At 51.9% G+C, this 27,384-nt stretch overlaps 1 protein-coding gene across 2 annotated transcripts; it reads right to left on the reverse strand.

Moving 5' to 3' along the window:
• On the reverse strand, positions 1-27,384 carry MFN2 (mitofusin 2). 2 transcript variants are annotated; one of them, XM_061160382.1, is made up of 19 exons: positions 27,180-27,384; positions 25,778-25,825; positions 20,837-21,015; positions 17,096-17,231; positions 14,076-14,238; positions 13,312-13,436; positions 12,271-12,379; positions 12,051-12,158; positions 10,566-10,719; positions 10,329-10,396; positions 10,065-10,186; positions 8,495-8,621; positions 7,978-8,082; positions 7,616-7,718; positions 6,973-7,193; positions 6,216-6,371; positions 4,575-4,771; positions 3,396-3,530; positions 1-2,159 (listed from the first exon to the last, which is right to left on the reverse strand). In XM_061160382.1, exons 3-19 carry the CDS (start codon positions 21,009-21,011, stop codon positions 2,090-2,092), a joined length of 2,274 nt encoding a protein of 757 aa, XP_061016365.1. In that variant the 5' UTR covers positions 21,012-21,015; positions 25,778-25,825; positions 27,180-27,384; the 3' UTR covers positions 1-2,089. The 2 variants fall into 2 exon arrangements, with proteins under 2 accessions (XP_061016365.1, XP_061016364.1); XM_061160381.1 differs by having other exon boundaries at positions 25,778-25,916; positions 27,180-27,381.

The following is a 27,384-nucleotide window of genomic DNA, read 5'->3' on the forward strand; positions in this document are numbered from 1 at the left end:
AAGGGTTTCCAACTAGGTTTTATTTTAGTGTCCAATATTATCAGCACTGATACAGGAGTAATTCAGGCAAATTTATCACCTTAAATACATCAGAGAAAAAACTCACTGTGTCAAGCACGTCTCGCACTCCAGTAAATGAACATAAAGACAGAGAACAAAGTTAGCAGCATTAAATTAAAGTGCTTTTTGCCACAATTCTTTCAGTCTTGCCCTCAGTGGTATAAACTCAATTTTACTTGTTGTATAAGCTCAAAATCCCAGGGGATACATTCAAAAAAAAATTCATGTTATTTTAAATAATTCCCCCCCCCCCAAAGCACAAAATTCATTGGAATTGTGCAACACTGATTTCTCCGGACATACTGTGAGGTGACCACCACCCGGGTCTGGCAAAAAGCTGGGCCATCCTCCGCTGTACAACAACCTTGGCTAAGTCCATCACTTTGTTCCACACACCAGAGTAGACTGAGGGTTTGAAGGACCAGTGGGCACCTGGAGAGCACGCCAACTGCATGCTGCCCACCAGCAAGCAGAGGCCGCTGAGCCGTTTCCCCGAAGTCAGAGGGCGGGTGGACTCAGAAGGGCAGGACAGGCCCCACCCCTCTGCCTAAGCCCGCCTCTTTCTGGGAGAGCGGTGCTGCTGGCTTCTAGGAAGCTCTCTGACCTGCCCGGCAGAGGCTGCCACCTGAAGGCTGCCTGCCCCAGACGGCTAACACCATGGAGACAGGAACCTGCCCCCACTGTGACCAGCAACAATCCCCACACTCAATACAGAAAACACTTCTCAAGTGTTTTCTTGAGAAGGCAACGCGAGGCCCCATATGTCATCTGGAGGCTCTGGGATCAGGAGGGTGGGAGGCTGGGTGCTGGGTTTTCTGCGCTGTCTCCTGGCCGTGTGCAGCATGGCTGGCACAAGAGACTTGGTCCAGAGGTCTGGTGGCCAGGGGCGGCTTGAGCCAAGGAGGGGTGAGGGGTGGGAACAAGTTTCTTTTGGAACCTCAAACTGGTAGGGTGGACTCTCAGACCCCACGAGCCCCTCCCAGAGTGAGGTCAAACAGAAGGCCCTGTTTTGTGCCAACTACTGATCCTTCAGCTGTCCTGGATGGGGTCCACTCCCCTCAGCCTGCCACCAAGGTCCCTGTCTTCCGCCATCTTTCCTTCTACTACATCCTTTAACAATCTGGACCAAACCATCTTTCACCAATAAGAAGCCAGACTACAAGGCTAAGGACCGAAAGCAGAACAAGGGACACAACGAGAAGGGAGGCAAGTCTCGCCCCATCGTGGCACTGGCCGCCCGAGCCAGCACAGACAGGACACAGGCTCCACACACCACCTCCGTCCTGGCCACGCGCTCCAGCTGCCTCTGCGGTATCTTCCTGCCCCTCATGGCAGACAGCCTGCCTCCGCCTAAAACCCAAGCCACACTCAGCCCACTGCCAATGCAGAAAGGCTGGTCTGGAAGGCTCTGCAAACAGACTGAAGCATGAATGCCGAAGAACCACACTGACACAAAAGCCACAAGCCTCCTGGGACTCTTGGAATCAGTTTGCATTGGGAAGAAAATGCAGCCTCCCCACAAAGGCGGCCTTTCTCTGCAGGGGAGCTGGGATGCGTGGTGGGCAGGTGTGCGGGAGCTGGGGTGCGTGGGGGGCAAGTGTGCGGGGGTTGGTGTTAAGCGTTGGCCAGAGGAGGGGGCGGTGTCTGCCTGATACCCTTAAAGGCCCAACCAGGCCTTCTGCAACACTGGCTGATCCCAAGAGCTCATCAAGCAATCAATCAGCAGCTTCTCAATCAAGAGAGCATGACAAAGCAAAGATAAGACTGAACTCCCCAGTACCGTGCTGTCCAGACTCATTTAAAAAAAAAAGTTTCCTTTAGGGGCACAAGTTGGAAGGTCTTCCTGCAACAGCAGGCAAAGGAGGGGAAAATAACTAGTGCTTTGGGGCTCAACATGGTGGGAGACAGTGGGTGCTTTCGTTCTCACGGTGGCGGCAGTGGACAGGAGCTGCACGCGGGTCTGGTGGTGGGAGGCCCCACGTGCTGGCAGCACTGTCCTCCCCACGGGGGCTCCGGCTCCGGGTGCCCACTATCTGCTGGGCTGCAGGTACTGGTGGGTGAACATGTTGAGTTCGCTGTCCAACCAGCCAGCTTTATTCCTGCAGAGAAAAGGTTACCTTGTAGCGGCAAGAGCTGATAACTAGCCGTGGCGTCACCTGCCAAGCGTTGTTCTACTGGACACCTGACTTGTACAGACTCTTTTATTCCTCTAGTAATCTCCGCTTCACAGATGAGGAAAATGAGGCCCAGAGAGGTTAAATAACTTCCCACAGTCACACGACTCATTGGTGGTGGAAATAAACTCAGGCTTTTCTGACCCTTAAGCCCCATGCTGGCTTCACGCTGGGCCCACCGGCAAGGCCCCTATCTGTTGGGAACACCATGTTCTGCCTGTCAGCAAGGGGCTGGGCTGCTGATATGCAGTCCTTGTTGGGTTTACCCTGTCCCTGCAGGTGACGCATAGCAGAGGCGCCCACCCCCGAGACCCACGCCTCGTGAGATTTCCCCTGGGGATGAGCGGTGTATCTCTAGAAAATAGGTGTCCCTAGGCAGTGGGCGGGAGCGCACGTCTGCACTGCAGGGAGGGGAAGGCCCACGGACGCCCTTGGATGCAGCCCCCCTCCGTGCTGACGTCAGGGCAGGGCAGGAAGCCCCGAGTCCCCATGTGCTGATGTTATCTGGGCCTGAGCAGCCAAGGACTCTCCAGAGCATTTGTGCACGCAGCTCTGTGGCTGTGTCACGAAATCTCACTGCATTTTACAGATAAAAGCAATGAGACTTGGGGAAGCTCAGAGATTTGCCTGAATGTGAGGGCCAGGACCAGAAGCCAGCACTCCTGACTCTGGGGACCCATCCTCTCTCCAGCAACCTGCTGCCCGAAGCTCTGACTTTCAATGGAGACTCTGTGCAGACCTGGGTTCTGAGCCAGGCTCGGCCAGCCACCCGCTACCTGGCCGGCTCCCCCGTGGGCACGGGTGTCAGTGGGCCATCATCCCTGGGCTCACAGAGAAACGGTGGAAGTGAGGGGTGGGTCTAGCCCAGTGTTCCTGCTGACAACAGAGGCCAAACAACATGAGGAGGCTCAGAGGGTGCTGGTGCCCAGCAGGCTGGATCCTTCTACTCCCGGCTTAACCACCTACTGTGGGATCCCAGAGAAGTTACTCAACACCTCTCCAGGCCTCAGTTTTCCTTTTTATAAAGTGAAGGTGATGACAGGCCCCTGCAGGGATGTTGAAGATTGGGACAGCACATGTCAGGTGGCCGAGACACCGTAGTTAAGGACCTGCCTGTGAGCTGTAACCCCGCAGGACGGGTTTCCCCTGCTGCCACCTCACCTGAGCAGTTTGGCTTTGCTCTGAAGTGAATCAAGAACCTCGATTTTCTTGTTCATGGCGGCGATTTCCTGCTCCAGGTTCTCCCGGGTGACGTCAACTTGCTGGCACAAATGAGCAAAAGTCCCGGACAGTTCCCTGAAGGGGGAGAGAGTCAGGATCAACCAGGCTGTGTTGAGGGTAAACCAGACTCAGGGCAGGGCAGCTGCTAGCCTGCCGGTCACCTGCACTGGCCACCACCTATCCTGGTTTGGCAGCATCTGCCCCACCTCCTGCTGAGACTGTGGACATCACGACCACCACAAATACCAGCATCACCATCGTGTGAGAACCAGGAGCACAGGGCAGGACACCCCGACCTGGACACAAGAGACCAGGACTCAGATCCCAGTTCTGCTGCTGATCAGTCGAGCGCAAGAGACAGGGTCGTGTGTGTCCAGCTGCTCAGTTGTCTCTGACTCTGCAACTCCACAGACTGTAGCCCGCCAGGCTCCTTTGTCCACGGGATTTCTCAGGCAAGAATACTGGAGTGGGTTGCCATGCCCTCCTCCAGGGGATCTTCCCAACCCAGGGATCTAACCCACATCTCTTGCATCTCCTGCATTGGCAGATGGGTTCTTTATCACTAGTGACATCTGGGAAGCCTGTAGGAGACACATGATTCCTCTTAAATCTCAATTTCCTCATTTTGAAAAAGAAAGTGTCAATAAGAACAACTACTTCAAAGTGTTTGAGGGGAAAATGAAGTATTAGGTGCAAAATGCCTAGCAGAGGGCCTGCCACATAGCAATAAAAGGCAGGCAGCCAGCACCTTAGTCACCACCACCTAGATCAAGCAACCACTCCCACCTGCCCAAAGATATGCCATGAAGACTGGGCTGTGGCTTAGAACATCAAAGCTACGCCCACAACGCAAGTCCTTCAAGGTAACCTGCCAAAGATGCTACAAGTAACGCCCTTCGTGTTGCTGTCTTCCTTCCTGGGGGACCAGAGGCCTATTTAGTCCCAGCCCTGGACATACGGTGTCCCCAGAGACTCCTCTCCCACTCTCAACCTCCATGTTGTCACTACATAGCTGATGGCCAGAGTCGGACAGCGCTCGGGTCCCACTGGTCTCCAGGTCAGTGTAGGAGGGCACTGCGGGAGCTGGTGCCAGCCCCTCGGGCTGACGGGGACACTCACTGCTGGACCTGGTGGCTGCAGTTGGAGCCGGTGTAGCTGATGATGAGCTGTAGCTTCTCGCTGGCGTACTCCACAAACTGGCGCTTGAAGGCCCTCTCCTTGGCCTTGGTGGTCCAGGTCAGACGCTCATAGACGTAGAGGAGGCCATAGAGGCCAAGGGAGAGGGCAATGAGTCGCCAGCCCACGGCCTTCCACACCTGCAGAGGCACAGTGGTCAGCGGGCGCAGCCCTCTTCCGTCCCACCACCCAGCTTCTTAGCCTGTTGCTGCCAGGACTTTCCCAGGAGCATCAAAAGGCCTTTATGCCTCTACTCAGAACACTCCTCTCAACATCTTCTTGGGCCCCACCGAGACCAGAAGGGCAGGGATTCTCTCTAGCTGGAAAATGAGGGAAATGGAGTGTGGCCCACACAACATGACTTGTGCAAAGGCAGTGGGGCCACTGCTATGGTTGTGAGCACAAGAGGCACAGATCCAGGCACACAGACATCTTAAACATAAATGCTGGAGTCCTCAGAAGGGACATTCCATTCCGGTGACACTGATGACAAGTGGAATTCTGAGTACCGGTCCTCAGCAGATGGCTTCTTTTGATCCGCTTTGTAACACTTTGGCGCAAGGCAGCACAGTTAGAGTCAAAGAGCAGTGGACTTGGAGCCAGAAACAGAGGCTCCAGCGCTGCCTGCCATACTGGCTGTGTGACCCACAGCAAGTCTATTTATACCCGTTTCCTCTCAAAATAGGAATGATGGCTTCCTCCCAATTCCCAGGGTGGTTTGGGTAAAATGAGACACTGATTGTAAAAGGGTTACATAACTGTCAAGTGTCAGCTTCTAAGCTAATGACCCTCTACCAGGTTACCATCTACCAAAAAAAGAACCAGAGTAGGTACTGTCTACAGGCTGGGAGCAGGGTGCCTCAGCTCCAGCCTGCCCTGGCTTTCCAAGCTGAGAAGTCAACTCCTGGCAGCTTTATCAGTTACATTCTGCCACCACTCTACAACTCAAATGACCATCGCAGAGAGCACGTGCCTACATCATCAAGAAAATTCAAAGCACAAGTCACTCTGGCTGCAGCGTGTCTTGGGTCAAGACGTGGGGAGTACCCCATCAAGAAGGCAGCCTGTGACCTCAGGCCTTGGGGTAGAAGAGAAGGGTCATAAAACCACAGCTGGCAAAATGAGGGTTCACAGCCCAGTCCGGCCTCTTTCTGGCTCAAGCCCTTGCAAGTTCTGCTCTGTTTCCTCACTTACAAAGAAGAAATTCCTGGTCTTGCCCAACTCTCTAGAACCCAGGTTTGTCAATTTCTCAGGTCACTTCCCTACCCACAGGACTGGCCTTACAGGGGAAAGAACATGGCCTTGGAGTCAGATGGGGCCAAAGCTCAAATCCAAGCTGTGTATCCTTGGCAAGCCAACTGCAGATTTTTTTTCTGTAAGATGGGAACCTCAATGTCACCTTATGTTAAATGAGACTTCCGTCCAGAAATGTACATTTCAGGGCTAAGGTTGCATGGCTCCTGAGATCATAGTGAAAAGTCATCGTGGATGTAAAGTGCCGGGCTGATGCAGGGACCCCCGCCAGATTGCCCCTCGGTCCCACCCACCTGCCCCCACCCTTCCCGTGCTGGGCTTGTCACTGACCACTCCTCCAACAACGAGAATGCCCATGGAGGTCCTGGACGTCAGGGAGGCCAGGCCAGTGACCATGGAAACCATGAGCTCCTCTTGGGTGAGGGAGCCCTGGGGCAGTGGGGGCATGCTGGGGTTGGCCGGGGTCAGGGGCATGGGCCGCTGCACCTGTGGAGAGAAACAGGGGGGCTAAGAAGAAGAAGGCAGCAAATCTCCCATCCCGTGAAACCCTCGGGAACCCTCAGGGCCAAGAGTCCAGAACAGGGACACAGGGCGTGACTTCGCCTTCCAAAATGGAAAATGAGCTCCACGTGTAGCAGACAAGGATTTCAGCTTCCTAACAGACCTCCCAGCCCAAAGGTAAACACCATGGATACCACAGATCATGAGCTGCAGCCACTCTGGAAGGCCTCAGCTTAGGTCCCCAAGCCTGAGACGTGGCCCAAGAGCAGCCCAGGTGATAGCTCCAGCGGTACAGAGATGGGGGTTAACATTTAAACATGAAAATGGTGGTATCTGGACAGATAGGTCATCTAGACTTAATAATTACATACTTATAAGCTTAATAAAAAAAAATACAGCTTGCTTTTGTAATTTCACAAATATTAGTGCCTACGATAAAACTAGGTTGATTTGTGGCAGAAACCTGACTGTGGTGGTGGCCCACATGCCACAGCCATGACCTCCGGGAGCCCCATTCAGAATGGCTTGGATACCCAGGGCGCAGACTAGCCTCCCTCAATGCCCAAGGGTGAGGGACTCCGCTTGCCTGGTCGCTGTAGCCCATCAAGGCCCGGCGGCTGTTCTTGGGGCCCAGGAACCGGTTCACCAGCATGGTCCACCCGAGGGAAAAGTGAAATTCAATGTCCTCCTGAAAGTCGGCACACAGCTTGTCACAGTTGAGGTCGTAGCTGAGGGAGAAACACTGCCGAGGGACCAGCATGTCCATCTGACTCCGCACAGACACAGGGAGGAGGGGTTTCAAGCCGTCTGTCGGGAACAGAAGTGGGGAGAAAGCAGAGCGGCTCAGCCTTGTGCCTCGCCAGTGCTGAGCCTCACCTCACCTGCCGCTGGCGAGGATGCTGGCAGTGCGACCCAGAAACCAGGCCCGGATGAGCCGGCCTGTGGGTGGGGTATGCAGACTCAGACTCCGTACCCACTGATATGTGGATTTAAGGAGCAGACCAAGCTCTCAGCCTCTGCTAGTCCCATGTGGTAACACAAGACGCCCCCTCCCCTGCTCACCCCTAGTCTATGCATGGAATGAACTCACAACACATGCCCAGAACCTCAAGGTATGGAGCTGACTCATCACAAAAGGACAGATAAGGAAAAGTCATTAGTTCTGCAGGCTGGCCTGAAACTGATCTCGGGCACCCAGAGCCCTGGTCCTGAGCCCCCGCGGCACTGACCCATCATTTCCTGCTGCATGGTTTGCAGGGAGTTGGTGATGGCTGTCGAGCAGCGGTCTGACATGTTTCGGCCCAGTCCTTCCTCTATGTGACGGTGCAGTTCCTAAAGCCAGAAGAGACGGAAAAGGAAGCGGCGCCTTACACCAGTGGTTCCCTCCAGGGAGCCCAGGGCCAGGCATTCAGAGGCTGGTCAGCCCAGGCCCAGCAGGTGACAGTGGCAGGCAGGTGGAATGAAGCCTGAGGCTCAAGTCCCTGGCTGAGGGGCCCTGACTCAGACCAGCAGGGGCTGAATCCCTGTCTCGTGGTGACTCCATCCACAGCCAACGGGAAACAAGGGGAGCCCCTGCCACTTAATGACTCACATTCTTGTAAACCTTGAGGACCACGGGGGAAGGGTGGAAGTCCATCTGGTACTCGTCCACCAACACAGAGAGGCGCCGGATCTCCTCAGCCATCGCAGTCGACACCTGCAGCAAAGGAAGTGTGCTGGTGAGTGGCCCGAGGGGAGGTGGCTCCACTCCACAGCACCAGGAGCGCCTAACAGGCTCCAGGAGACTGGGTCTGCCTCCCTGCAAATCTGCAGTGTCCACAGATGGCCTGCAGAATTAAAGCTTTTGAATTCAGAGGTACAAGAGATTGGCTGACCAAAACTCATCTAAGCTGTGGAGGAGGCGGCCCAGAGGAGGAAGACTTGCCCGGGGTCACACGATGGAACAGCAAACCCCGGGAGGCACCACGTTCTTGAATCAGGACTATGGCTTCCTCCTGGAAGGCTGAGGAGCCCCCGAGGAAAAGGATGTCTGTGTTTTCACTTCTCGAGTGCCTAGCCTCTACTCGGAGCCCAAATCTCCCCAGTGTCCTTCCTCCTCCACTTCTCACCTGCCTCTCGACTTCCTCTGTAATCTGCTTAATTCTCAGCTTGTAGTCTTGCGCCAAGAGCTCCAGCTGCTTGTCAATAAACCTCAGCCGCTCCTGCCGCTCTTCACGCGTTTCCAGGCAGTAGACCCTGAGAGAAAGAGCTCTGGTTACCCGACTAAGCCGAGGAGGTGGTGCCGGGAAGTCTGTGGGCCCCAGCTGTGATCCTGGCATTCTGTGCACACCCCTGGAGGCCTGCTCTTCCCGTTCCCAGGCAGGAGGGAGAGACAGTGCCAACAACTCGCTCTTAAGTTTTCCAAATTCGGAGGATGTGGTGGTAACAGATAGGGGAGGGTGCTTTTTCAGGAACTTTAGAACAAGTTCTGCCATTCATATAGAAAAAACTCCACTAGTAAACAAGGAAAAGAGAAAAAGGGGTACAACACTACCCAAAAGCCTGGCTCAAATCACCAAGTCTGAAGTACAGATCAGGGTCGGGGAATGGGAGTTCCAGCATATACTGCTGGCGGGACCACAGGCAGGGCCAGATGTTTCAGAAAGCCACAGGTAAAGCTGGGTAAAGTTGAAACGCATACATCCCAAGACGGAACACTCCACCTCCAGGAATTAATGCTAGTCTCTAGCAGATGCACACCAGGGGACACAGAAACTGGTGTCCACAGCAGCAGGGTCTACAGTAGTAAAATAATGAAATCTAAGGATCAATCTACGGGAAACTGAGAATTGCTCTACCTCAAAGAAAAGTCCTAAACTCCAACTATAGGCATCAACAAGGACAGAGGATAAAAACAATGCTGAGTGGAAAGCGAAGCCAAGTATTGCATGTTCCCGTACCTGTACATTTGAAACACACACACAGCAACACTGTGCATTCTTCAGGATTTACATAAAAAGTACTTTTTATTGAATGACAGGACTACACACCAAATTAATGATGGCAGTTACCTCTGAGGAGCAGGCAGAGGGACACTGGGGCAGGGACTGAAGAATCAAAGGGAATTCAATAGTTTTTTTCTGTGTTTTATTTGTTTTATTCTGACAATAAAACAAATATTGTCAATTGTGGGCAATGGAAACAAGATATATTATTCTCTGTACTTTCTCATATATTTTAATCTCTCAAAAAAAGAGCATCTATTAATTCTCTTTTTAAGGTTTTTTTGGCCATGCTGCACAGCATGTGGGATCTGAATTCCCCGCCAAGGGATCGAACCTGCGTCTCCTTCAGTGGAAGCTCGGAGTCCTAACCAGTGGACCACCAGGGCAGTCCCCAAAAAAGGTATTCTGAAGAAGTGCTTTCTGCTTCCAGCCCTGAGAATGGCTGCAGTGCTTGGCGTAGCACTGGACCAAGGCTGCCAGCTCAGACTTTTGGGGAAGCTCACTGCACAGACCAGGTGGGACAGACAGACGCCCCACAACCTCCTCACTGGCTGCTCCTCGTGGCTCAAACATGGTCTGGTGGAAACCCTGAGACCCTGCTCTGCCAGCTGAGTGCTGGCCCTGGGCCTGGGCTCAGATGGGGGTGAGGGGTCACGGCCACGCTCCCTCCGCCAGTCTGCTCCCGGGCTCTTACCGCTGCTCCTGCGCTGCGATGTGCAGAGAGTCCATGATGAGGCGGACGGCCTCCGCGATCTGCTTGGCCCGGACCGTGTGCTGCTCAAACTTGGTCTTCACGGCCGACTGGGAGATGCACTCCTGGAACAGACAAGAGGTGCCAAGGGAGGCAGGGGCCACCAGCCAAGAGCCAGGCTCTGGCATTCAACTGCCAGGGATGTGGCTGGGGAGTGCCAGGGAGGCACAGAATCTCTAGACAACAGGATCAAAGGCTCATGCTCACCTCAAATCTCCTCTCAAAATTCTGAAACTCAAACATCCTCACTTGAAAGCCTTCTGCAAGAGCGCCCCCTAGGAGAAGTGCATCATGTTAGTCCAGAAATAACTCAGGCAGCCAAGAGCTTCTCACCCAGGGCTCCTCTCACTACCTCATTCTCACAACTATTTCTACCAGCTGACTTAGCACAAGACCCAATGTCTCAAGCGTCAGGGAAAAGCAAGAAGCTGGTTCTATCGTCACCTCCTTCGGGCATGCCCTGGGCCTTCTGGATCCTGGCGTTGAGCACCTCCTTGGCGGACACGAAGAAGATGCGGTCTCCAGCCTGGCCCCGATCCACCACGCCCAGCTCGTCCACCAGGAAGCTGGTGCAGCGCTCCATGTGCTGCCGCCGCACCTGGAGCCCAAGCAGACAGGTATTGTATGACCAGGTGGGGTGCGAGGGGGCCCTCCTGAGGGAGCCCATGGCCCCCGGTGGCCTCTTTTCTAAGAGCACAGGTAATCTAGTCACACGGCTCAGGATTCAGAAGGTATCAACACACACACAGAGATCATGTCCCACCATCTGTCCTCCAGCCACCAGGCTCCCCAGGTCCCAAGTCACAGGGCTCCTCGGGGTGCAGCCTGTCCAAGACACCTGAGGTATCAACAAGCAGAAACGTTCACACATGCCCCAAACTGCCTTGTTAAAAGCCCACAAAAGTCTCCCTTTGGTGCCCCAGAAGGAAAGGAAGCTGGGGGTCAAGAAACCCACACTTGTGGGGGGGCATGCAGGAAGGCTCAAGAGGGAGTTGATATATGTATGATTATGGCTGACTCTGTTGTTGTAGAGCAGAAACTAACACAACACTGTAAAACAATTTTCCCCCAATTAGAAATACATTAAAAAAAACAGAAACCCACACGTGGACTCTGTACTGACAAGCTGAGTCCTCCCTGGCCTTGCTTAATGAATAAGTGGGTGCCACCTAAAAATCCCTCCTCGCTCTGAAGCCCTAGGGCTCCACTGCTGGAACTTCAAAGTGACAACAGCCTCTGGTGGACACCTGCCACGTGCCAGGCCTTTTCTCAAGGTGAACAGATATCATCCTCTCCACAACTCCATCTATTACACTCAGCCCACAGGTTAGGATTTACCTGGGTTAGTTAGGGTAGGTTAGGGAGTTTATCAGTCACACTGCACCGCATCTGCTGACTACACACTTGATCATTGCCCCATAGCACCTGTGACTCCTTTTTCTTTCATGTTACCCATAAAAAGTAAAGCATTCTGAGCTGTTAGTAAGAACCAATTATCCTTTGCTCTTCTTTTAAGCTTTCCTGGATGTCTTTCAAAGCTACGCCTCTGACTCACTCTTCAAGAACTAAGGAGAGCACTGGTCCAAAGCAAGGGCTCGGCTAATGTGGTATGGAGGCCTCTCAGCACGAAGGAAAGCCTTCTGAAGATTAGAGGGGAAGGGGATACACGTATACATACAGCTGATCCACTCTGTTATACAGCAGAAACTAACACAACATTGTAAAGCAGTTACACTCCAAAAAAAAAGAGGAGAGGGGTCCAGGAAAGTGAATGGGAGAAGTGAAGCGGTCCCACAGTGACCCCAAAGACCTCATGGGACAACTTTGGTGATGAAATTCATTCAGGGACGCGGCTGGGGAGAGCATGCAGAGTCTGGGTAGACACATGGGGTGGCAGTCCCCAAGCTGCCAAATAAAAGAGGCGCCCACCTCCTCCATGTACTCAGGCTCCGAGGCAGACGCATCCCAGCGGTTGTTCAGGATGAAGATGTTTGGGCGGGACAGGCGTTCGCTCACCTTGTGGAAGAATTGCTTTTCCTGGATGAGGGGAAAGACCTCAGTGAAGGAGGGGCTGTGCCAGCCAAGGCCCTGCTGGCCCATCCACTCGGCTGGATCTTGGGAGTGTGGGGAAATGCAGAGGATGGGTTACCGTCTGCATCAGAGTGGACTCCGAGTTGGCCACCAGCACAAACACATCGGCGTCCAGGCAAAACTTGTCAATCCAGCTGTCCAGCTCTGTGGTGACATCGATGCCAGGGCTGCAGGTGACAGGGGTAAACCATCATCAGACCCGGGGCCCTATTCTTCCTGCTCTGAACAGACCTGAGGCAGCAGGCAAAGGAAGAGAAAGCTACAGGGGGGAGGGCAATCACCCTTACTGGAGGGATTCTTACTTTTCATCTCATATCCTTCCAGACTGTCTGAAAATGTATTTTTTGTCATATGCATCTATCACTCATATAAAAACCTAAAGATTTGAGTTTTATTTTGTGCATGCATGTTTGCACGCTAAGTCGCTTCAGTCGTGTCTGACTCTTTGCGACCCCATGGACTAACTGTAACCTGCCAGGCTCCTCTGTCCACAGGATTCTCTAGGCAAGAATACTAGAGTGGCTTGCCATGCCCTTCTCCAGGGGATCTTCCCAACCTAGGGATCAAACCTGCATCTCCTACGCTGGCAGGCAGGTTCTTTACCCGTGGGAAGCCCCTGCATTTTACTTTGTGGATATACAATTAAGGTGAAATGCTACATTTCTGTGAGTCCAGCAAGCACCCTGGTACCAAATTTCTTGGTATAGTTATAGCCTGTCCACAAAGCAGGAGCAAAATGTTGCCTTGAGAAAAATAAAACACAACAGGGACCTCATAAAGAACAAGCCCCACCCCCTCCTCCAATAAACATACTAACATTGGGTTGAGGCTGAGAACCTTCCCCTTTCGAGCATCCTTCCTATCCCTCTTTACAGACCATCACTGGGAGATCTTCGGGTCGATGCCTGCCAAGATGATACAATAACCAGACCCTGAAGGAAATCCACAAGGCTGGAACATGTGGTTAAGCTGGTTTAAAAAGTAATATACTTCAGCAGAGCAACAACATGACCTTGGGGACACTGGCCTGGAGGACCCAGAAATGGAAACCTGGGGCCCTCCCCGTCTGCACCTCCGGGGGAGGCACCTGCCCTCTCACCTGTCCATCAGCACCAGGTCATCCTTGAGTAGCGGGCACTTGGAGTTGGGCCACATCACACTCACCAGGCTGCCCGCATGCAGCTGTTCGTCCTGGTGAAGGGCGTGCGCCAGCTGGTTCACTGTCTGATGAGGGTGGAGGCAGAGGATAATCAGGGTCAAGGAAGAGCCTCTGGGCTGGAGACCAGTGCAGCCTAGCCCCAGGACAGTGGCCTGGACCGCAGGCCAATCTGCTACCCCTCTTTCATTTCATGCATACAAAGTCAAGAGTTGGGAGCTGCTAGCAAGAACCAACTATCCTTCACTCCTCCGTTAAGTTTCTTTCTTGGATGTCGTTCTGCAATAATTAATTCTTTATGAACAAAAATGAGCATCTGGTCCCAACCCAAAGTGCAGCTGGCTCTCAGAAAAATGAAAGCACGCGAACCCTGAGCTAAAACATGGGAATCACGGAGCTAATGCAGGGATGGCTCTCTGGCAACACCCCCAAGAACAAGGCATACACACTCTGCATTGCAAAGAGAAAAGGCCTGCCCAGCAATTCACAAGGTCTGTGAATTCCAGGCTCCAGAACCTCCCTCAAGCTCTCACACTCCCTAAACAGCCAGGCTAGGACAGGGCTCCCCAAACTCCACTACAGGGACACTGCCCCCTCCTTAGAGGTGCTGTGGGTCCTGGCATAACAGACCCACTGGTTGGTCTCAGCCCAGACTTGACCCACCAGTGTGACTCGGGCCAAAAGCCAGGCCGGCAGGGCCCTCTCACCTTGACGCTCCTCTTCTCCTCTGAGCCCTCCGTGAGGAGGAAGGCCTCGTGGCCATCTGTGCCCTCCACCCGCAGGAAGCAGTTGGTGGTGTGGCCAATTCCAGAGGGCAGCACTTTGTCCCAGAGCATGGCATTGATCACGGTGCTCTTCCCGTTGCTCGTCCTACAAGGAAACCCAGTAAAGCTACTGCCATCTGCATCTCAGGTTGTCACTAAGAAGGGACAGCCTGGAGGTCCAAAGCCTTGTCCTCTATAGTGACATCAGCGCCCACACAGGCAGAGTGGGTGCTCTGTGCTTATGAAAATGGATGGACAATGCTGGTGGCCTGTGCGTGTGACATGCCCCAGTTCGTCATGGCAAACCAACTACACGGGCTCCTGTGGTGTGATGCCAGCATGCAGACACTACCTGCCCTTGAGTGAGCCCCCACCAACATGAGGCTCTCAGCATCATGCAGGAGACCACTTGTCTGACTCGGAAGACTAACCACTCCTCCTCTTCTACCAGAAGCCACTGACTCACCCCAGGGTGTCTTCTTCTGTCTAAGTGACCTCAGCTGAATGACCCCAAAGTTTTTCTACAGAAGGCCAATTTTGCTGCTTTTCTCGCACCAGGTTCCTCTCGAACATGAAGCCCCACCCGTCACTCCCAGCTTTTAAGGGCCTGCTCCAGGGTAGATTATGGTAGCATTCTGCCTGCCACACGCTTTTCTACCTTCTTTTTCTTTAAGACAGCTCCACTCCGCAAACTCATCAGCTCCAGCTCACCAAAGCCAGGGCCACAGTTCTGAGGCGAGGATGAAAAGACAGCCCAGAAGGCTGAAGGACACCGCAAGGTGATGAGGGGCAGAGGGGCAGAGGGGCAGAGCGCCGACGCCTCAGGCCGCCGCTGTGTGCAGAGCACCCCACCTCCCCGAGGCCTTCTTCCCCTGTGCTGTGCTTCGTTGCTCCCTCGTGTCTGACTCTGCAACCCATACTGATTTGGCTTTAACTTTTTAAAGGTGCTGTGGTTTAAGAAGAAATATATTTGGTCTTTGTCCCCAGTTCCTGGCAATTCCTTGGAATTTCCTGAGTGATAGGAGAGTCCCTAGTTACTCATAAGGAGCCCCTGCTGAGCACACCTGTTTACACTCATGAGGTGACTAAGGTGGCCCCCCCCACAGCCTCAGGATGGGCTGATCACCAGAAAGACCAAGTAGTAAGAGGGTTGGAACTTTCAGCCCCGCCCACCTACCTCCAGGAAAAGGAAGGAGGGGGGCTGTAGATTAAGTCCCATCAATCTCTTGAACAGTGAGATCTGATGAGCTTCAGGGTGGAAGGCGGTGTGCCCTAGTTGACGGGGACAGAGCTCCCATGCTCAGGACCCTCCCAGACCTCGCCCTGGGCACCTCTTCATCTGTATCCCTCACAATATCCTTTGTTACAAGCCAGTAAATCTAAGTGAATGCTGCTCAAGCAGATTAAACTCGAGGAGAAGGTTGTGGGAACCTCTGATTTATAGCCAGTTGATCAGAAGCACAGGTTGGAACAGCATCTGAAGTGGGGCTATCTGTGCACCAAGTTCTTAACCTGCAGCGTCTGCTGCCTCCTGGTAGAATGTCAGAACCAAGTTCACTGTGCAGGACACCAGTCAGTGCCCACTCAGAACTGGAGAATTCCCTGGCACTGTAGCAGCCATTCCAGAGGTGCCTACTTGACCTCAAAGCATAACAAAGAGATCTGAAGGCTAAAAGTATAAAACTTTTTTTTTTTTTTAATATAAAACGTTTAGAAGAAAACATAGGGGGGAAAGCCTCATGACACTGGAATTGGCAGTTTCTTAGATACAATGTCAAAAGTATAAACAAAGAAAAGTATAAATAAATTGGACTATATCAAAATAAAAAACTGCATCACAGGACACAGACAACAGAGTGGAAAGGTAACCGACAAAATGGGGGAAAACATTTACAAATCATATATCTGATAAGGAAATTCAGGACTCCTACAACTCGAAAAACACACACAAAAAATCATAAAACAACCACAAAAACTCCCAAACAACCCAATTTAAAAGTAGGCAAAGGACCTGAACAGACATTTCTCCAAGGAAGATATACAAGTGGCCAACAAACACATGAAAAGATGCTCAATATCACTAAGCATTAGGGATTACAAATCAAAACTGTAAAAGCTACTAACTCACACCCATTAGGATGGCTACTGTCAAAAAAAAAAAAACAGTAAATAAGTATTGGAAGGATGCAGAAAAACTGGGACCCTTGTGCACTGCTGGTGGGAATTAAAATGTTACAGTTACTATGGAAAACCATATGGTGGGCAGCTTCTCAAAAACTTAAAAATGGAATGATCCAGCAACTTCACTTCTGGGTATATATCCAAAAGAAGTGAAAGCAGGGTCTCAAACAGATATTTGTTCATAGCAGCATTGCTCACAGTAATCAGAAAGGGAAAGCAACAAGTGTCCATAGGGGATGAATGGATAAACAAGATATGGAATATACATGCAATGAAATATTGTTAAGCCTTTAAAAGGAAGGGAATTCTGACAAATGCTATGACATGGATGATTCTGGAGGATATTATACTGACTGAAATAAGCCAGTTACAAAAAGACGCGGTTTCACTTATATGAGGTTCCCAGAGTCAGATAATTCATAGAGACAGAAAGTAGAGGGGTGGTTACCAGCGAGTGGGGGAGAAGGGACCAGGAGATATTATTTAACAGGTAAATTTCCATTTTCCAGGGAAGAAGTTCTAGAGACTGGTGGTGGTGACAGCTGTGTAACAATGTGAATGTATTTAACAAAGCGAAACTGTACCCTTAAGAAAGGTTACCATGGGAAATTTTGTTATGTCTATTTTACCACTGCTAAATTTAAAAAAATAAACGGGAGAGTGCCAAATTCTGGGGTGTGCTGCCTGCTTCCCCGCCTTGGGGTGGTCGGATCCAGCACAAAGAGCATGCCTCCCTCCCTCCCAGCTGGGAAGAAAGAGGGCATGAGGACTTCGAGACTCACCGGCCAAAAAAAGCCACCTTCATGTGCCGCCGGGCCAGCACCTCGCTGATGCCCCTCACTTTGGACAGATAACCTTTGACGTCCACAACCTGTTCTTCTGTCGTAACCGGGTCCAGTTCTGCATTCCTGTAGGTTTCTGCAGGTGTAGATTGAAAACAGTTCAGCCCACCGTCAGAGTTTCAGAATCCCAGTCTGGATGGCGGAACCCACCCCCGCGGCACTCTGTTCCCCGGCTGGAGGTCCAGACTCCTGTGGGCCCCAGTGCAATAAAGAACTTGGCTTAGGAGCAAGACTGCTGGGTTCCAGTGCAAGTGTTGGTTCTTACCTCTTCCTGGCTTCGTGACCTCAGACAAATGAACCTTCCTGTGTCTTAATTTCTTTAGCCTTAAAACAGAAATAACAACAGCACCTACTTCATGTGGCTGGAGAAAGGATTAACAATTAAAACACAGAAGTGCCAAGAATGGGGCAGGTATCTGATGAAGACGCAAATGCTGACTGCCATCATTTACTTATATGTTTTGTACTTAACGTACACTCACCAAGTTCTCACTATCTGCCAGGCACTGTTCTGGTCAAACATGGCCTCATTTAATCCGCGTCATGTACCCATCAGAGCTAGTAGACGGCGGGGTCAGGGCTGAGTCCAGGTCACTGTGGACCTTCCCGAGGCCCTGCCTGACCTGGCCCCACTCACTGCTCCAGCTGGGTCTTGGGCACCTCCGCCTTGCATCCTGCCTCACCACATTCCCATACTCACCACCGCTCCAGGCTTTGCTCGGGGCTTCCTCACCCTACCCCTCCGAAGAACTAACATACCACCTCGGGGTGCTCTGGCCTATTCTCACTTAGCCTGCCCTGATCCCACCAACCTGAGTCAGGTCCTCCTGGTTTGTGTCCCCGAGGCACCCTGGACTTCTTGCATCTTAGCCCTTGTCTCAGCATAGGGTAACTGCCCCACTCACCTGTGTGCATCACCTGCCACGTGAGGGCCCAGCTGTCTGACCCCCGCGCCCCGCACTCAGCAGGCACATGGTGTTTGCTAAGTGAATGGATCCTGGGATCACTGCACTGCTTTTCCCCAGGGCCCTTGCCATGCGGCTGGATAACATGTTATGACAGATGGGAGCCACTGAGAAAGACCCTGTCCCCTTCCATCCAGCACTTGCGCCAGGAAGGTCCTGAGCTGGCTGGACTGCAGATGGGTGTCTGCCCCTCAGCACACCCTGGCTGCAATGGACTGAATGTTTATGTGCCCCGTGTGATGACAGTGTGATGGTACAGCTGACACTTGAACAACATGGGGCTTGGGGGTGCCAATCCTCCAAATAAAAATCAGCATGTAATTTAGTCAGCTTCTGTATGCACAGCCTTTCTATATCCAGAGTCTGCATCCACGGATTCAACCATGGACTGTGTACTACTGCAGTACTTACTATGGGAAGAAAACCATGTATAAGTGGATCTGTGCAGTTGAAACCCATGTTATTTGAGGGTCAACTGTACATAGAGATAGAGCCTCATGCCTAGGGTTAGTGTCCTTATAAAGGAAAACCTGAGAAGTAGCCAGCCCCTTCTGCTATGTGATTACATGAGCTGCTACAGAGAAAAGATCGCAGTCTAGGAAGCCAGCCCTCCCCAGACACCAAATCTGCTGCTGCCTTGCTCTTGGGCTTTCCAGCCTCCCAAAACTGTGAGAAATAAATATGTGTTGTTTACAAGTCACCCAGTCTATGGCATTTCTGTTACAGCTGCCCAAACAGACTAAGGCACTTGTGAACCACTGGGCTGACAGGTCCCAGCCCTGAGAATGGTCCCAGAGCACGAAAGGTGCATTTCAGAGCCGCCCAGTGAGTTTCCCCTACAGCTGGTGCCAACGAGGCCTCCCCACGTCCACCGGTCACCCCTACTCAGACCATCAACATTCTTCCCTTAAGTGGGCACAAGGGTGTGGCTTTTGGAATGTGCCCCAGAGGAAGCTGGCTCTCCAGCCTGTGACTGGAGAAAGAAAATTTAAAAGAAAAAGCCATCAGCTGACAAGCTCTTGCTACTGCCCTTTAGAGAACAGTCCCAGGCAGTAGCCTTCCCCTCCCCCGGCTGGGACAATCCCAAATACATCTCAGGATCACCCCAATGCTTTTTCCTCCCTGGAGGCCCACCAGTATGAGAGGCCTCCTGTTTTCACAAAAAGAGAAATCAAAACACCCACTCCTGATGCCATCGCACAAACATCTTCCATTATGAACCACGTGTTCCTCCACAGAACCATGGGAGTGAGTCAGAGCATCACAGAGGGTTAGTCTTGGCTCCAGAGGGGAGAGCAGCCTGGTCTGTCCCATCTCTGCACGCCAGAACTATTGCTAAACAAACAGATACTAGACTGGAATCATTTCAACTACCAATCCTACACCCCTGAAATTCAGATCTTTAAACAGAACAAATTCTCTGTGAACACCTTTCCTGCATTAAGCACCATGCTGAGGGCAGGGCATGAAGAGTCCATCCTTAGTCTGTTCAGGTTGCTCTTACAAAACACCGCGACTGGGAGGCTTAGACACAACAGAAGTGTGTTGCTCGCAGTGGTGGTAGCTGGAAGTCTTGGATCAGGGTGCCAGCCTGGTGAGGTGAGGGCCCTCTTCCAGGTGGGAGACTTCTAGTCATATCCTCATGTGGCAGAAGAGGCAAGGGAGCTTTATGGGATCTCTGATAAGAGCACTAATCTCACTCATGAGGGCTCCACCTTCATGAGGTAACCCCTCCCCAAGGCCCCGCCTCCTAACACCATCACACTGGGCCTGAGGATTCCAACACGTGAGCACAGAGGGACGAACGTTCAGACCCCAGTACTGGGACTACTTCCTTTCTTTAGAGGGAGCCTAAAGGAGCAGCCTGATGCGTCACCAACCAGAAGCCAAACTGCTCCAGGGGAAGGCACCAAGTAGAGAGAAGCATGTCCCTGAGGCATTCCCGCTGAACTTCTAGGGTTCTGCAGACCAGAATTAGGAAACCCCTGGTCTCCCCTAAGCTTCTCTTTCACAAATGAGGAAAGCAAGACCAGTAAGATTCAGCTACTGACTGTTCACTGATAACCCCAGGGCCTGGAGCCAAGGTGTGCCTTCTAGACAGGGAGTCTCAGAAGACAGTGGCTGGAGTTGGTGCTCAGACTGAGTCGGGCCCTGGGAACCGGTCCTTCTCTGCTGACAGAGTGAGGATTAAGGTTGGGCTCAAATTAGTAACTAGAGGAAAAGGTGCCGGTGATGCAAGTTTCCTATTCAAAGTCCTGGTATCTAAAAATATCAGAGAGAGAACACCCTGGTCAGGAACAACCAACACCCAGACACAGGGTGGGGGACTGATGGCAGCCAGGCTGGGCCAAGCAAAACACCTGGGCTTTGGAGTTAAGAGACGCCCGGGTACAGTCCACTGTGTCACTTACAGGGTATCAACGACTCTCAGAACCTCAGTCTGCTTGTCCCTCAGGTGAGGATACGATTCACCCACCCCTTATGATTAAGTGGAGCAGAATCTATAGAATTTTCAAGGATAGGTCCTGTGTTTCCCTGGCCCATCTCCCTGGAGCCCAGTTCCATGTGATTCCAGGAGCAGAGTACCACTGAAGGTGACAACCCACCTGGGTGTGAGCTCGTCAAGGGCAGGGCTGTACCTCCCTGCCCCCAGTTCTGCCCCCTAAATACTGAGGCTGACAGGAGCAGGCGTGGCTGAACAGGGTGCCCGTCTCACCTTCCAGGAAGGTGGCGCTCTCCTGGATGTAGGCCCCCAGCTGCTCGAAAATGCCATTGATCTTCTTCTTGGCGGTGACAAAGTGCTTGAGCGGGGAAGCATTCACTTCAGCCATGTGTCTCTTATCCTTCTTGACTGTGACGATGGAGTTGCATCGAGAGAAGAGCAGGGACATTGCGCTGCGAGAGAGAAGAGACGTGAGCGAACCCAGGGACCTTTTGCTGGGGTGCAGAAGAGTGTGAACGGCAGGGGCACCGGGCTTGGCTCGCAGGCCCATCCAGAACATGGGCCCTCCAGGACCAGATTGCGGACAGGGAGCTCAGAGCCAGCATCTCAAAACTAGGAAGGGACTGCCTGGGCCCCTCTTCCTATCACACAGTGTGGGGACCCAGGGCTCTGAGTTTGGGTCAGTTCTGGTTGTCCCCTGCTGGGTGAACAAGGACAGGCCTGCCTCACCCACCTCAGAGAAAGATGGGGGAAGCACAAGGTAACATACAGAGATGTCCTCCTCTCAGTCTTAGGCAGAAAAGAATGACAGAAATCACACTTATTTCCTATACGTCAGAGCCTAGAGAAAAGGCTCTGAACACTCAGAGCAGTGAAAGCAAAGTGATGCTCAAGGTCAGGCACTTCCACCACCCTCCTTGGCCACTCTGCTGCCCAGCGCTGACGGCCCTGAATCGTATCAGGTTTTGTTTATTTTTATCTTTGGTTGCCAGTGGGGAGGATGGCAAGGAGGGCTGATCATCAAATAAACGCGGTCTACTTCTACAATTTATACTTATAAATGTTTACTGTTGTCTTTTCATTATAAATGTGTCTACTGTAGAAAATGTGGGAACTAAAGGGAAAAAAAATCCATAACCTCACAGTTCTACAACAGGCACTATTAACAGTTGCTTATCACCCCAATCTGTTTCTGTGTGGTATCTCTTTTGCTCTTACTCAATCCTCAATCACATGCACATCTTTGTGGCCTGTTTTTTGTTTTTTCACATGGCAATAACAAGTTAGGGGCCATGAGGCTTAACTCCAGAGTCCTAGAGATCTTTACTCAAAGTCAAAAGAGGCAGACAGACTAGAGTAGCTGGTCCCCAGATGAGGCTGCCAGTCCCTGAACCAAAGTTCCTCAGAGTCCCCACCACGCATAGCGCCATTTCTTCAGCAGAGCCCTCAAAACCCTGGCAAGTCCCAGGAAAAAGGCCTTTCCAAGGATAAGGGGCGGTGTGCACAGCTGTGTACAGTTGGATCTGCCCTCCTCAACACTCAGCACTTCCCTGTCGGCCCTTCCCTCCCCTGCCACCCTAATCACAGTGCCACCCGCTCTCCACCCAACCTGGCACGCGCCCTATCTGGGAGATGACAGGGTACTGCCCAGGAGTGAATCTACAGAGAAACTGCCAAAGCAAGCTGAACCGGCTTCTGAGAAGCAGAAAAAAAATAAACATTCCTAATAACTGAAAACGGGCCCTTAGGAACTAAGCGTCCCAAAGAGTGAGGAGAAAGAGAGACCCACAGGGAAATGGGAACCCACATGTTTTATCTAAACCTAAAAGTTATTTTTCGATATTCAAGATTTTTGGAGAGATGAGAAAGAGAAGTGACTGTGTGTCCATTTCTGCCTTCCTCCTCAGGAATATACCATAGCTGTGAGATTTTCTTAGCATGGTGCCTACTATCAAGGGCGTGAGTAAGAAAGACAGGGACTTCCCTGGTGGTCCAGTGATTAAGAATCTGTCTTGTGATGCAGGGGACCCAGGTTCAATTCTGGTTGGGGCACTTCGATCCCACGTGCCACAGAGCAACTCAGCCCACTAGACAGTCCCAGTGCTGCAACGAAGGATCCTGCATGACACACCCAAGATCCCAGTGCTGCAACTAAGACCTGACGCAGCCAAATAAACAACTAACTGTCAAAAAAAAAAAAAAGGAAGACAGACAGCAGATGGGGCTTCCCTGGTGGCTCAGCAGTAAAGAATCCACCTGCCAATGCAGGAGACAGGGTTCTATCCCTGGTTCTGGAAGATCCAACATGCTGAGGAGCAACTAAGCCCGTGCTCCGCAACTACTGAGCCAGAGCCTGGGAGCTGCAACAGCTGAAGCCCTCAAGCCCTAGAGCCTGTGCTCTGCGACAAGAGAAGCCACAGTAATGAGAAGCCCAAGTGCCACAACTAGAGAGTAGTCCCTGCTCGCTGCAACTAGAGAAAAGCCGTCACACAGCAAAGAAAACCCAGCACAGCCAAAAATAAATAAATAAATAGAATCAAGAAATAAAAGAAAGACAGCATCGCTCTGAGAAGGGGAAGAAAATACCACTGGCTCCTCCAAAGCAGAAAAGGAGAGTACACTGATATTGGGCTTCCTGTGGCCCAGCAGGAAAGACTCTTGGAGACATAGGGGATACACGTAAGCAGAAGAGGAAAGTCACCGGAAGGAGAACAGGGTCTCACAAGGTAGCTGGCGCTGCAGATGAGATTCTGGAATCAGAGAGAGCTGGGTTCAAATCGCGATTGTGCTGTTTCTGGGCTGTTTAAACCTCAGAGCCTTGGAATTGTCATGTGTACAAACGAGATATCATGCAGAGTCCATGAGAAGATTAAAGATGACACGGCACAAGCTCAAAGGTAGTTTTACATACTATAAAACAACAACAGTAATAAACTCTACCAGCAAGATCACAGGACTCTCCCTGGAACAGGCAGCCTTCGGGGGCGAGCAGGGGCAATTCCACCACCAGCACGCCCACAGCCACCCCACAGCTGCCACAGGGATTGAGGCACAGGTCTGCTCAGGGGTGAGGCTCAGCAGTGCCCCGCCCCAGAAGTGACTTGCTTGCAGGCAGCAAGTTCCCAGATATCAGCAGGACTTTTAGGAGTAGGCGCTTTCAAGTTCTGCTCGTTCTTTGCAAGCCCAAACGATACGACACCAGAGGTGTTAAGTGCTTAGTAAGTGCAAGATTCAACAGCATGCACGTGAGTTAAAGCCGAGTGCTCTAAGGTCACCTGGTCTGCTCGGATGGCACCCTGTCCAGGGGCTGCCCTGCTTTCACGTTCCCCAGCCTGTAGGTACACGCCTGAACCTCCCAGGTGCACCCTACCACCAACCCCTCCAAACTAATTTCTCTGCCCTTATTCATGCCTGAGTTGAGAGTCTATGTTTGTGTTACATGTGCTGCTTTCAGCCTGGAATCCTCTGCCCTTATTCACCCATTTGGCCTACACCCCCTGTCCTTCTAGACCCAACTCTAGTGTGACCTCCTCCATGAAGCCTTCCTTGACATCTGCATGGAGCCCACGCAACCTTACCAGACTTTCAGGAATTTTTAAATCACACTTTCTCACCATCTAATTTGTGAGCTTCTAGAAAGCCAGCCTAATACAGAGCAGTGACCTATTTCCATTTCTACTTTCCTCCTCCACAACTGAGAGACATGGCTTCAGTTAGTGAGTGCCCCTAAAGGGAATTACCTTCCTACCCTTCTAAACCTGGAATGCATGTATTTACTTTTCTCTTAAAAAGCAGCCTTTGGCCAAGCATCTGTTTCTTAGTATTTGGAGTTCAATGAGTCAAGAGAGTTGATCAAATCTGTCAGATTCCAGGATGTAATCCTTCCGAAGAGTGAGCTGGGCAAATATATGTGCACAAATGTACCACAGTTGCAAATACACACATACTCCAAGACTGAGTACCACTATCTTGGGGTTCCACCAGCTGGCTTCCTAGGCTTTCAGAGTGGGGGGAAGCAGCTGGTTCCTGATCCTCCTCTGGAAAGCCCCGATAGCCCCTACTTCATCACAGGGCTCATAGCAGACATGTGGAGCCGGTCCCCCAGGCACAGCTGGGCCAGAGTCAAGCTCCAGTATCAGCTATCCACCAAGTGGCACGCATCAAGCTGTTGTGACCGCCTCAAAGCGCTTCCCGAGGTCATGGTTTCAGAGAATCAACACTAGCATTTTCCAAAGTGTGGTCCACAGAACTCTAATGCAGCCCATGTTCCATATACACAGGGCTCCATAGCAGAATCAATTTGTAAGACACTACATTCTACAGTCCACCCCCCACACTGTAGCACATGAGCACAACAAAGACTTTAGGAAGGAAGGCCTGTTGTAACAACTCTCACTTAACTGCATTTCACAATGCTGCATTTCACAAACTTCTCTGAAGAAAACCTTCTTCTACATAACAGGAGAAGGCTCGTACTTTGGGAAAAGCCTCATTCATCCTAGTAGTCTCCTTCTCCCATGACAAAAAAGTGCTGGGGGCATAGTAGTAATAGATACTAAACTAAAACCAATTCTAAAATGCTCCTAGCACTCGCAGGTACTGAAAAGCTCAGCCTCAACCTAGGCTATTAGTGGAGGAGGATTAGGTGCCATGGGTGCAGCGATAGCAGCCACAAAATTCACTCCAAGGTGTGTTTGGATCCCAAGCACAGTCCCTGAGTCCACACCACCTCCTTACCCAGTTTCATGCGCAGCGACTCCTAGCAGAGAAAATAAAATGGATCCACAGATCGTCTGCTAGTACAACTGGAACAGAGGAAAAGCTGAGAAATTGAAACAAAAGAGTATACACAGTAAAGAGGCAGAGGAGACTCTTAGAAGAACTGTGATAAGGAGCCAGTGACCCAACTTCCGGCGGGCAGAGAAGGGGACAGAGGAGCCAGCACAGCAGAGAACAAATGAGGGAGATAGAGACTCGTTCTTCAGGGAGCCCAGAGACCCCAGTCATTTTCTTAACTGTCAACCTTTAAATGGGCTTTCTCGGCAACCAGTAAAATCATGTGAAAGGAGACAGTTTTTTCCAACACAGGTTGGAAAAATCCAGCTCTGTTCAAGAGACCCCTGTCCAAGAGACTCGGCACTAGATGGCCAGCAGAGTACACCCCTTTCCACCCCACACAATTCCAGGGTGCCAGATGTCTCGGCCACCACTTACTTTTCCGATGGTGAGAGACTTTCACAGGGTAGGCATCATGAACACCAGCTGGGTCAAAAAGAGGAAAAGAATTTGAGTTCTCCTCCCTCCTGTCTCAGGTTGAAGACGGCTACTGATTGACTCCGCCAATTCTGAGTTACTAGAAAAGCAAAGGGAGAGGTCAACAGGCAGGGGTAAAAAAATGGTGCCAAACAAGTCTAATCAGGTTTAAAAAGCCAAACAAACTCATGCCCGAGGGAAGTTTACTCACTGAGGTACTGGGGTGGTAGGTGAGGAAGTGCCCTGGGGAAAAACAACCCACGGGTGCAGGGCCAAGCCTGGGTGTGCACAAACATGTGTTCAGCCACGTGCTGGTGACAAGCAGGGACTCTGGTAAAAGCACATCCAGAGGGACCACAGGAGAGGGCAGAACCAGTTCAAAGACTAGGTTTGAGGGCACTGAGGATTAGAGACGGGAAGGTGAAGTTGAGACAGAGAAGTGGACCTTACTGAAGGCCTCGATCTGTCAGATGCTGCAAAACGTCTTACTTAACTCTCAATTCCACAGTGCAAAGACAGGCTTGGAATATTTAAAGATTTATGGACTGCCAGCTAAGAGGCCAAGCTCGGAACTGAGATACGGCCTCCCTCCCATTGACTGCAAGCCTCACTTGTTTTCAGTTGTGTGGAGGGGCCTCACCTGACTCTTGGGGATGGCAAGGGTGACAGTCAGAGCCCTTTCTGGGAGGAGAGAAAGAGAACAGATAGAGAAATTAAAGAAATAGGGCAACCAAGGCTCACAACAGATGGAAATGGGAATGGGCAGTTTTGGCTTCAAGCGTCCAAGCAGCTAATTATGTACATTTTCTGTCTGCCTTGTGTGTGTGTGTGTGTGCACGCATGTGTGAGCACATATGTGTGCGTGCATGCTAGGCGCTAGAATTAGCGATGGATAAAAAACATCCGTTGAGAGCCCTTGCCCTCGGAGCTTACCGTCCATCCACAAGCCAAACAAGTAAAGCGACAACTGTGCCAGGGCAGTAAGTGCCCAAATTGGGGCGCCTACGATGATGAATACGGGCACCTATCATGTGCTGAATAAGTGCTGGCAAATATAGAGAAGTGGACAAGAAATGGGGAAAGGCAAGAACAGAATCTGGCGGGGAAGGGTGAGAAAGCGGGAAGGCGGGGGAGTGACAAGACGCCTCAGGAGACCCCACCCCCAAGTCCCGAACCCCGAGTCCCGCCCCCTCCTCCACGGGCCGCGGAGGGCCCGGCTGCAAGGCGAGAGCGTGGGGACGCCCGCCGGCCCCGATCCTGAGCCTTCGGGAACCCGGCGTCCCACCGGCCCACGCTCGGGTACCCAAGACTCGCCTTGTTGGGCCGGGTCGGGCCCCACCACCCGACACACTCGCCCTCTCACCTTCACCTTCCTAGCTTCCCAGCGGCCATCATACCCCCGACGTCACCAACGAGCGCCACTCCCGGCAGAGGCGAAAGGAGGAGGGAGGACGCGCGCGTCACCAGCCGTCGCAGGTTCGCCGTTCTGGTCCCAGTGAGTCGGTGGACTCCGAGCTCAGCGGGTTCCACCCTACTAACCCTTATGGGTCAGGGGTCAGCTGGCTCAG

Source organism: Dama dama, chromosome 14 (assembly GCF_033118175.1).
Source record: "Dama dama isolate Ldn47 chromosome 14, ASM3311817v1, whole genome shotgun sequence".
NCBI lineage: Eukaryota > Metazoa > Chordata > Mammalia > Artiodactyla > Cervidae > Dama > Dama dama.